At 43.0% G+C, this 12,106-nt stretch overlaps 1 protein-coding gene across 1 annotated transcript in view; it reads right to left on the reverse strand.

Moving 5' to 3' along the window:
- LOC140245658 (dynein heavy chain domain-containing protein 1-like) overlaps positions 1-12,106 on the reverse strand; it is a 136,235-nt gene that overhangs the window by 2,871 nt on the left and 121,258 nt on the right. Inside the window, exons 74-86 of the mRNA XM_072325204.1 lie at positions 11,734-12,033; positions 11,198-11,423; positions 10,489-10,719; positions 9,364-9,571; positions 8,117-8,502; positions 7,093-7,277; positions 5,820-6,398; positions 5,056-5,422; positions 4,311-4,525; positions 3,414-3,615; positions 2,438-2,574; positions 1,469-1,566; positions 368-563 (exon numbers count right to left, since the gene is read on the reverse strand). Coding sequence (XP_072181305.1) covers positions 368-563; positions 1,469-1,566; positions 2,438-2,574; positions 3,414-3,615; positions 4,311-4,525; positions 5,056-5,422; positions 5,820-6,398; positions 7,093-7,277; positions 8,117-8,502; positions 9,364-9,571; positions 10,489-10,719; positions 11,198-11,423; positions 11,734-12,033 — 3,330 coding nt within the window. The remainder of the gene's footprint in view (positions 1-367; positions 564-1,468; positions 1,567-2,437; positions 2,575-3,413; positions 3,616-4,310; positions 4,526-5,055; positions 5,423-5,819; positions 6,399-7,092; positions 7,278-8,116; positions 8,503-9,363; positions 9,572-10,488; positions 10,720-11,197; positions 11,424-11,733; positions 12,034-12,106) is intronic.

Here is a 12,106-nt window from a genome sequence, read left to right on the forward strand (position 1 = left end):
TGAAATACCATCTAATGGTCTAGACACAACATATTGGCTTGCTGTCGAAGTAACATAAAACAAAACAAAACAAAACAAAACAAAACAAAACAATAGAAGATGAAAAAAAAGAAGAAATGAACGCCATCTGAAAACATTGCAGCATGCCATTAGTTACAATTCACCTCGTAAAAGAATGAGACCTAGCTTCTGTTAAATGCTCAGATGGAACACCCGATAGTCTAACAGGGGACGAGTTTGGCCCGCCTTCAAGCAAAATCAAACAAAAACAAAAACAAATACAAAAACGACTTTGACACTGTTTAATAATGGTTATATCATGACCCCCCCCCCCATTCAATGGTCTAGATGAAGTGATTCAGCTTGCCTTTAAGTTGCTCCATGGCTGCAGCAGACTGTCAATCAGAGCTCCCACCACATCAGCATCCTCCAAGACGTCGGTGTGCCCTCCATAGACCAGCTGCTCCACCATCACCCTGAGGGTCTGGATGTTCTCCCACGGGGATACGCCCTCCCCGCACCAATTCAGGGATGACATCATGGCTTTGAGGTCGGGGATTCCCCTGAAAGTAACATCACGGTGGCATGCATAGAGTATCAAGAGCAATATCATGATATATCACACAGTTACATTGTGTATCATTTATGATTATCATTTATGTTTATTTGGCATTTCATCATAAAATACAAATAGACAGTCATATCAAATGATACAAAGAATCATGTGGTAATACTCGGTGCATACCACTAGTATGCACCTAGAATCTGATTATTGGCATTGCTACTTGCACTAATAGTATTACCATATTAGCAATAGTACTCGTATGTAGCTGAGAGGAGGAGGACAAGAAAAAGTCTGCTGGTTCTGTTTCCACTACTCTTACTACTACCACCAGTGTTATTACTTTGAATATCAACGCTATTATCAACAGCATTGATCTTAACCCGTTCCTTCCGCAATTCTCTGAGTGCCTTTAATGCCCCCAAACGAGATTCTTTTCGCCCGTCGACAGAGAGGCACACAGGTTGGTAATCCAGCTGTGTGAAGGCAGTCAAGCGGTTGCTTGAAAGTCGTTCTAGCAATGTCATGCATTAAAATTACACCATGTACAGTGCTTGTATTATTTTCTAAAATAACCTACCAAATTTTTCACAAATTTCTACAGAAGTGTAAAATATTTTACAAAAGTAAATGAATAATTTTCAGCATAAGCTGAGTAAGAGATATGGAGAAAAAAAAGATGGATGAGCAGAGAAATATATAAATATATACAGCTGTACACACAATAGTGTATGCGGTATATAGTTACAGAGAGAGAGGGGAGGGGGAGGGAGAGAGCCATGAACAAACTTGAACCTGTTGTCACCAATCTGCTTTAGTCATAACTCTAGCTCTATCACTGCTGGTTCTAGAGAAGGACATTTTTTTTTTTTTTGAGGAAGGGAGGAAGGGAGAGAGAAGGCTCACCAGGAATAGTCCTTGCTATAGCCCAGGCGATAGAAAAGTCGCCGGTGGGATAGGACCGTATGTAGCAAGGCCATACAGAATACAAGCTCAGTCAGACTCTGTGGAGCATAATACAACATGCAAAGGAAAACATTTTTAGAGACATTCCTTGATTAAATACTATCACGTTTTGGTGGCTACTGAAATAATGTTCTCAATCCTCTTACTTCTTTTCTTTTATAAAAAATAATAATAATAATAATCCCTCATTACCCTTGACTGTGTAACTATGTGTACATTTATGAATAATTAATATGCCATCATTGATCCCAAGAACTCATTGAAACTCTCCAACACTGTAGCCTAATTAAGCCCCTGGCTCCTAGATGTTGTAATTTCTCATGTGAAAAACATTTGGCATACCAAGTTCTTGGAAACGGTGGATTCAGTCCAGCAATTTCAAGACAGAAACTTTTGTCAGAGCAATCATTACATCTTTTTCTAGAGATTACAATCAAAGGTTGTTGTTTTTTTCTTTTTTTTTAAGTCATGGCTCCATTCTGTACTCGTTTTATTCAACTGAAAGAATTTCATCCACTTAAGTCCAGTAATGGATGATTTGGGTTCTTTTGTTTGTTGAGTTTGTTTTCGTATTAAGATGTAAAAGCCTTGAAGAACATTCCAGTTTGATGATCCCTGTCCAGTTATTGCATTCATCGGATCCTCTATGTGAATTAAGTGATGCATTCTCTGTATGAGAGTAAATGCATCTTGCGACTCAATAACTGGGTTTTGTGATGATGGAGACAGACTAAAAAAGAAGAAAAAAAATGGAATGATCTTGTTTTAGTCCCACAGGATGTACACATAGACACTTTGACAACTTCCTGTTGTAAACTCTTATTGAAAGCAAAAAAAAACCCACAACAAAACAAAAAGAAGACAAATGAGACAAAAGAAAAAGGAAAGAATAAAAGCCATGAGTCTCACCTTGGCCTGTGTGGTAGTGACCATGTGACGATGCTGATCTACTGCTGCCATGGCCTGGTTGAAGTATGTCCTCAAGGTGGCTTTGAAGTTTGTGTTGGTTTCACAAGCCACCTGCATGCCATTCTGAATTACCAGACCTTTCGGAGGAGAAAGAGAGAGGAAATATTATTGGTACAAACACATGATTACATAAAGATAGAGTAGCATTATATCTATTAAAGGTTCAATATGCCAATACAAAAGTATCATTTGTTATAGCCTTTTGCTGAAATCATTGTCAACTACTGGAAAAGTGGATATTTTCGCACGAGTAATTTTTCGTGCTCTGGTGTAACCAGGTGTAATCATAAAGTCTCAGTCCAAAAGGAAGGCCAAGGTGACACAATAGGAATCACGTATGATTGGGTAATCTCTTTTTATCGGTAGTTGGTTTCAAGATACGATTGTATCTGTGCTAATCAGCAAAGGAAGCACTCCAACAGGCACAATTCAACTTCACTCCATCTTTACACTTTCATTTGCTACATTGTAGTTTGTTCACTGTTGTATGCTAGTAGTGCACCTTCAGATGGAATATGAATAAGCTGAATATGTCTTCATCGTCGATGCATCATAAAAAATATGGCATCCCGCAAAGCATACAAAGGAATTCTTGTTTTTATGACCCCCACCCCTCCAATCTTTCCCAACGGCCATTGTGCTCATATGAAAAGCAACACTGGCTTTTTTGGGCAGAGTGCTTACCCAATCTTTGAGTTAATTGCCTATTCGACCGACCTTTAAAGCATGTAGTGTATGACTGCGTATACAGATGGTAACCATACAACTGTATAGCTTGCAACGAAAAGAAAATACAGAAATTTGAATACATTTCATAAGATGCATACATGATGATAAGGTTTTTCCTTCTCAGTAAAGCCAACACCCTCCCCCACTCATCACTCCCAACCCTTTGTCATCAACCACTTCTTCTCACCTGGGAGGGGTGTATTGCTGTCAGCCGTAGTGATGAAGATGAGCTTGAAGTCGGGGTGGACCTCCAAGCCCTCGTACACGCTGGACTGGCTGGTGGTCAGGTGGGACATCATCTCGGACATCAGGTCATCTCCCTTGGGAACCTTGTCCACCGGCTTGGAGGGCAGCGTCTTGTCAACGTACGTCGCCGGAGTGACAATGTGCTGGAGAAATCAAAAAAAGAAAAAGAGAACACATGAATATCAATCAAACCACACACAGATCATGTGATGGCAAATGTTGATGTTGATGTACTAGAGACATGAGGGAGCAACCTGCAGAAATATGGACAATATCAATCAACAAGTTCGTCATTTCAGAAATTGTTATTTAACCTGGCTGAGAAAAAAAAAAGAGACTCAAAAAAAAAAAGATGAAGTACAGGAAACCGGGTACAGTGGAATGGATAGTGAATTTCTTTTATCTTTCTTGTCAAATGGCATGTAAAAGCCATTTGTTTGTTATCATGGGACTGTATGGTCACTTTCTCAAAGAACACATCATCATAGACTGCTTTTGATTTCTCACTGACATTTCTACTGGCATGCATTCTTTGCCAGTCAGCACGGATGTCCTTCAGCAATATGTAAGGGGAGAGAGATACATTAATTCCCCTCATTCTCCTACATCACAATAGCAATCAAGTGGGACTGAGACAATTTTTTTCAGTTGAGTCTAACCTACAATACAGCAGAGTAATAAAGGAAAATAAGCAAGACAGTGCTATCTGACTTACTAAGACGGTTATGGTTATGTCTACAGGAATACATACAAGATAAAAGCCCAGGACAATATGAAATTACATCACTGCAAGAGAAAAAAAAATAACTCATTTCTTCCTCGTCTATCCAAGACTAACCTGTATAAGATGGAGAAAGTCTGTGCTCCACTTGCCCACGGCCTGGCAGTTATTGAGCACCAGCCACTGACCGCTGGACATGCACTCGTGTAGGGCCAGCACCGCCTGCTTCATCTGCTTGGCGTTGCCCATGGAGACAGTGTTGACGACGGTGCCAACGCCCTCGCGCTTGCAGTAGAGGGCAATCTCCGAGAGAGGGTCAGCCACAGTGTGACCTAGCGAGGGATGAGGAGAGAAAGTCGCTATGATTGTCAGATTTTTTTGTAGTACATGGTGAGAAAATTCTGCGACCTCATTGGTTGAGAGCTGTGCATCAATAAATAGGTAGCACGTTCGATATCAAATAATCACTGCAATCACTGGTAATACAGTAGATGCTGTAAACATGCTATTGTAGACTCGTAGCACTTGTGCACCTAGCAACAGATGGCTAGCCATGCATCCAGTAAATTTATTGTGCACCCAGTTATTACAATTGTAGTATTAGACAGTTTGTTACACCGTGAATCTTGGGTCAAAAAAGATTGCAAGTCCCTGGTCTGGTAGATACATGTATGACGCCTACCTACCATTAGGAGGTTGCTGGTTTGAGTTCAACCAGAGTATATTTGCCCATGATATTTATCATGGCTACTACTAGAACACTGAACAATCTGTGTTCATTCACACTGATGAAAAGTAATTTGTCAATCAGTTGCGATACAAAAGACTTGACACAAGAATAATTCATCTACATGTATCTAACCTTCCATTCCTGTTGTCTCCCCATCGTGATATCCAGATGGCAGCACAAAGACCAGCGGTACATTCTTCCCTGTCCTTTCCAACACATCAGCCACACTGTAGACCTCAGCCCGGGCCGTGTGGGCACCCAGCTGGTAGACCACTAGGTCCCGACAGATGCGGGCCAAACGGTCAGGCAGGACCACTCGCCAGAGGAGGGCCTTCTGGGCCACCGTCAGGCTCTGCAGGTCAGGCCCGGGTACCGGGGCCAGGAGGACTGGGTTGCAGGAGAAGTACTCCTGCCACTGGCGGGAGTGCTGCAGCACGGACTGCCTCAGGCCCTGGTACACTGGGGCCAGCTGTTCCAGATGCCCACATTTGATCCATATCTGCAGAATGTGAACGGAAAAAAAGAGTAAGCATTCATGTTGGCAATTTTAAAACAATGAGAGCACCAAAACAATTCAATAACAATGATAATGATGATTCAAAGCATTTGTATAGCGCCATGTATCTGTTTATACAAGATTAGCCTGCTTGACTCAAAAGTACAAGCAGCTCACTTGATTTTTTGTACATATAGTCAATAAGGGTCATCAAAAACCGTGCAAAGTAACATTTATTGCACGGCAAAGAATGAACTACTGTGCATATTTGTAACTTATCGATTTAGCAGAATTTTCTACTAATGTCAAAGCATCATTAACCCATTCAGTTTTCAGAGACAAACATGTCAACAAGCTTTCACAAACATGTTGACAATTCTTTGCACATTGTCAAATGTACCTCATTTGTCAGCCAGTCAGGGACGACTGAATTATCGCTGGCACCATCAAACACAGATTCTCGCTCCCTGGAGACCACCGACTCCAAGCCATTCACAAAGAGGTCCAGCTCCAGCTCCGACATCTCCCCCGACAACCGCATCTTCTGCACGGCAACGAGAAACACGAAGAGGTCAGAGTGCTGCTGGAACAGGCCGCACGCCAACTTGGCGTGGACTTCCCCTGTGAGGGCGTTGCACAGCTCCACGGCCCGGGCCTTCAGCGAGGCAATGTCCGTGCGGTCCTTCTCCCGGGAGCGCACAGTGTGGGCGTACCAGCGGGCGTAGCGCCGGAAGGGGACGTAGTACGTGGGCAGCAGCTGCCAGATGCGCTTGATGGTGGAGTAGAGGAGGGCGCCGTGCTCAGCCACTGCCTTGTACGGCTCCTGCTTCTCCTGCAGCTGGTCCAAGAGCATCTGGCTCTCTTGGAGGAGGGACTCGGTGCCAAAGATGGTCTGGTGGTAGAGCCCGAGGTAGTCTGGCCAGCCGGCATCCTCCAGGATGCCATGGTCTAGATCAAGGGTATTGTCCAACAGCTCCAGCTGGGGTTGGAAAGGTGTGTAATGAATGGTAAGAATCAGCCAGAGTAGTGGGATGGGTGATTGAAGACGAAATACATACTTGGATTTCAATCAAAAGCACAAATTTGCTCAAAGTATATCATTGTAGTGCCCCTTGTCTTGCCAGAAGATCATACCAATGGTGACGGTATCAATATGGATACTCCCTGCAATATTTGTACATTGTACTTCTGATATTGTTTTCAATCTCCTTAATGTACTGTATTCATGATTGTACAGTGTATATATTCAGAAACTGTAGACACAATGTGGTATAGCCAGTTCAAAACATGACAAGACATTGCTGAATTGACATTTTTTAGTCAAGAAGCAAAAGGTTTGGCATAAGAATAGAATAGAACTTTATAATGGTCTCCACAATACACAGTCTGTTGACTACAATAAGTCCTCTGTTGACATCACATGTCACATAAACAGTGTATGTTGTCTGCTCGTCAAAGCAAGCACATCAAGTCAAAAGCAAGCAGCATTTTGATCAATGGTGAAAAGCCGTGGTAACGCAATAAAAAATTTGACATCAATGCTTGACGAATGCACAGTGCTCGTGCAGGACGGCCACCACAGCCTGCGACAAGGTGGCCGCATCAGAAATTGAATGGTCCCTATTGCCTGCCATGCCCAACACGACTCCAAAATGACTATTCGCGTGGTTTACCTCGGTATCCTGAAGCTTTTTCTTGTGCTCCCGAATGTCCGACCGAATGGACTGCTGGTGGTTGGCAAACTCTGGTCTCTCGGCCGCCATGACGTCGATCAGGAGTCTCGTGGTGTACCCTTCCAGGTTCACTGACATGTCAATCACAGAATACCTGTCCGTGTGGGGCTTGAGGAATCCCGCACCTGCAGCGATGAAGTGAAAAGATTGAACTTGACAGAATCGGAGGTGATGATGGAATGATAAGACATCGAGATACCATGTGTATTTCTAGAATTTAGGATGTATTCAAGTTAAAGACACAACAGTTACATCATAGTTCATTCAAAATTAATGACATGCTCAAAAAGTACGGTGAAATAAAACAAAAAAAACATGCATAAAGTAAAGCATTTGATGCAAAAAAATATTCAAAGGAAATGATGAAAATGAGCACTTACATAAAATAAATGATATATTTCAAAGGCAAGAGTAATGACAATGAAATACAAGTAGAAATGCTATCAATCTGTGAGAGTCTTAGTTTGCCTGAAAAAGGAACTTAACCAATTTCCTGGCAATGAGAAAAGAGTTGTATTCAAATTGAAGGAAGTACAATGGACACCTAAAATGAAAAACACTTTTTTGTTAGCTAGTCACAAAATCAGGTAACGCTAATTGCAACTGAAATACATGTACTGATAGACCCATCTCAATCTTTGGTTTGAGATCGTAATGGGACTTCTACCATGCCATTCAGTCACTATGGCCATAAGGTGTGTGAATAAGGTCATAATCACTTCTAGCACATGGACTAAACTAGTGTAAAAATAAGTATTGCAAAACTTGGCGTAATTGATGTAAATACGATTGATGCCTGTCCGTTGCAGCATTTCATCTCTACAATAGACTGCGACTACAAAACCTGTATTTAGAACTTTTGCAAGGCATAATTACATGTATGTGCTGCTACAATCTGTACCTTCAAGGGTGTCTTCAGTTCTCTGTGCCCCTCCTGCATAAAGACGGACATGGAAATACGTACCTTCCAGCTCAAGAGGAACGGCGGTGGTGAGATAGAGGGCAAAGCGCGGGTTGTAGTCGTAGAGGTGGCTGCCGATCCGGATCTGCCTCTCCCCGTCCTTGTCCTCCGCCACGTTGCGGGCCAGCAGGTCGTCAAACTTGGGGTCGAGGTCGCGTCGCTCGAGGTGGCTGACCACAACGGTCAGTCCCATCGCCACGGACTGGATGAGTTTGACCTCCAGCATGTCGTCATCCGCGGCCACCACCCAGAGGTCACTGAACGGCCGCTCGCCATCCAGGTCGACGGAGTAGGCGTGGGTGACGGCCGACTGGTTGCTGGTGCCCGTGCTGTAGATGTCAAAGTCCTTCTCGCTAGCATTGTCCTTGTTGGGAGTCACCCCACCCATCCTGCAAAGACACGAAAGCATTCCATCAATGTGGGCTTGCTTGTTTCAAAACCTACAGTACACGTATAACAGAATTCTGTTTCCACTTCTTACAAGAACATGAACAGGAAACTTTGCCTGATACTCCAACCGGCTACATTTGAGACAGTTTGTGTACCAAATATTGACTTTAGCAAGGATTTTTATCTACGGCTTCATATAATAATAATAATAATAATAGTGGCTACTTGTATAGCGCACAGGTCCACTTTTCAGTGCTCATGGCGCTTCAAAAATGAAAAAATATCATATATTTACATGCATATACATATTCAAACATTTCAACAAAGAAAAAAAAATGGTAAACAAAAGTAAATATATACCAAATAAAGAATACAACATATATCAATTAAAAATACAATATTAATCCAATATTAATGACATACAGCAATTACAGTCCTCAGTGTGAAAGGAACAGATAAGTTTTAAGTTTGGATTTGAATGACTCTGTAGATGACAGTTCCCTTAACTGAAGAGGTAACTGATATACAGCATAACAGAATTCTGTTTCCACTTCTTGCAGGAATATAAACATGAAACTTTTGCCTGGCATTCCAACCGGCAAAGTTTGTGACATTTTGTGTATCACAGATTGACTTTAGCAAGGATCTTTCCCTAGTATGGCTTCACATTCACTATCATGATGCAAAATGGTATCCCTAGGACTACAGCACTATGGCATCTTACTAATACATATTTTACAAATACAAACTGTAGTTTGAACTGTCATCTCTCGTTGAAACAAACACATGTAGCTGTATACAAAACAAAAGTTTGGGTACCAAATACATTTTGAAAATTGTTACGGCAAAGAATGTCTCACGTGGTGACCGTGCGAGGTGTTTCGGGGAACTCCGTGCCGTAGTCGGTCTCGGCCCCGATAGAGCTGTGATCGGCCCGGCTGAGGGCGAAGTTGGAAGTAGCCACGCTCTCAAGGTTTCGACTCTCCATCAGACGGTCCTCCGTCAGGCCTGACTGGCTCTGGCCCAGGGGCCCTTCCTCCAGCTCCCCCTCCTGGATCAGTGACATTTCTGGGGACGGGCATAGGGATGAACAGAGAGTGAGGTGTGAGAGTCACGAGTATGGTACTCATGGACTTTAAACCCATTAATCCAGGGGAATTTGTTGCGAATACCATCATCATCATACATGCCATTATTAAATTGTGAACCCTGAATATTTCATTGCACATCTTATACTAACTACAGGAAGAATAAATGAAATTGACTATTAAAGTCATTTACATGTAGTCTGCTTCGAAATCTGAAAGCAATTTATAACAGTGTGCAATTTGGCTGAAAAGAAAAGGGAACTTTACTCTTTTAAAAAAATCTGTTGCCAATTTAGGAAACTGTTATAGAGTTAGCACTTATGAGGCTTTTAAAAATTCTGCAACCACAACGCTTGTGTACAAACACTGAATATGTGAAGCCTTCTGGGAGTTTATGGGTTAATGACCACCCACCTTCATCACACTCATGAAATGTTCCTTGCCCAGTACTCCCAGTTATGAGATGCCCAATGTTAATCTTACTAATAAAACAACAACAAACAACAACAACAACAACAACAACAAAAAAGCAATGAAATTGCATTCCAATGAAAACTTTTATATTTTCATGACATTTCTAACACAGAGGCTGTTTTTTTTTTCCTACCTACTGTACGTTCTTTCTCTTGCAGAACTTCCCGCTGACAATTTCAAATGCACAAAAACTTTTGTGATAGATTTTTTTTTTTTTTTCAAAACACAATTATCATTTGTGTATCATGTAATAAACTGCGCTATACTAAAATCTGATGACACTGTATACTACGCTCCTAGACTCTCCTGGGCCCCTTTTTTCATGAAACATGTCCTTTAGGGCATATACAAATGTAGCAGTGGCAATAAATGCATGCAAGACTCAAGGAGTTTTGTGTGTCTACTCATGATTATCTCACACACCTGACTCGTCCTCTGCATCCAGCCCGTTATGGAAGCTGACCACTGCCGACTCCTGCAGCTTGACCACCCAGGTGAGCGCCTGGTTGTCCGGGTCCACCAGGAGCGGCCACTGGCGCCGTCTCCCGATCACGCAGGCCCTGGCGTAGAGGGCGTTGGTGACAGAGAACTGGTCGCACACCATGCCGCTGCAGTGTCGCCATTCCGTGAGCTCCTCCTCCGTGCTGAGGATAGCTGGTGGGGGAAGAGGGAAGGGATACTAGCAGACCTCTCTTTTTAGGCTAATCTGGACGTAGCTAACTTACGCTGTAAAGCCAGAAATTTTTCGCCCCCATGAAATTACTGCAAATTTTGCGAGGAGCCAAGATGCACGACATTCAAATGCACACTAAAGCACTTGTCTGCCCTGTGCATTGAATGCCAGTGGTAATAAAATTATTTGAATGCAAATCAAAATTGTCATGTATATCATGATCACTATTAAATTGAAAAAAAAAAGTGTTTATATTCATTTCTCTTATGTGAAAAACAATGAAAAGTAGAACACACTACAGGTTTCTGAACTATGAAAATACCAAACATGTTAAGAGAATGCACAAACATGTGCAATTTGTAGCACTGCCCTAAACACTATACACGGTATCTAACTGGACCCTTTACTTTGGTTCCTGTTCAATGCCATTAAGGTTATCACTGATACCCCTCTACCTACTTTCAACGTTGAAGTTCTGTCGGATGGGCACCACTGAGGTTTCCTCCGACTCCGGCTGCTCTCTCCTGGACGTTGACTCAAGACTGCCCTCGCTTGGTGCCCGCTGGTCGTCCTCAGCCAGCCGGGCCGGTAGGTCCACCTCCACAGAGGGGCTGTCGTTCTCCGGGTACGGCTCCAGTCTGGCAGGGCCCGGTCCCGAATCGGACTCGGTGTTTGCCTCAATGACCTGGTGTGTAAAGGGAACATGTGTTGGTATAGGTCAAAGTGTAAGAAAAGACATGCATGCTTCAATGAGCAGATGTATACCATATTGGTTTGACTGAGCTGGATTTGAAAAATTTCGTAAGAATTTCGGACAAAATCTAATGAAGTTCTAATTATTAACCCATTGTAGACTGGTTCCAAGTATACTCCGGCAGGCATCTATGGGATACATGTGTGAAATAGCAAAATCAGCCTGTCCTAAGTTGGTTGCAAACTGATATGAATGATTTCAAGTAATACAGCTGTACACATGAAATTGATGTCAGACTCACCATATTCAGAGCAGGGCTCCCAGCCAGGGAGGGATCAGCCCCGCTCATCACGCTGGTCATCCCCGTCACCACGTGGTAGCTCCCGGTCTGACAGGCCCTGAGCCAATCGGACAGCAGCCTGACCCTGGCGGACTCATCCATTGGGCCCAGGTAGGTGGCACAGGCTGCTGCGAGGAGGGCATCGCCCGGTGCAGTCTTCAGCTGGCTGTTGGCTAGCTCCAGGCTGGTCTTCCAGCCCTCATACTGAGTCTCCATGTCCTCCATGAGGTCTGTCGCTGCCTTGATCTTGACCTCAATGGCCTAAGAGGGCCAGAACAGAACAATTCGCTCGACAGTAAATAATAGTAACAACAACAACAATGATCAAAATGAT

The sequence above is a fragment of the Diadema setosum genome (genome assembly GCF_964275005.1).
Source record: "Diadema setosum chromosome 20 unlocalized genomic scaffold, eeDiaSeto1 Scaffold_20_unloc_1, whole genome shotgun sequence".
Taxonomy (NCBI): Eukaryota; Metazoa; Echinodermata; class Echinoidea; order Diadematoida; family Diadematidae; genus Diadema; species Diadema setosum.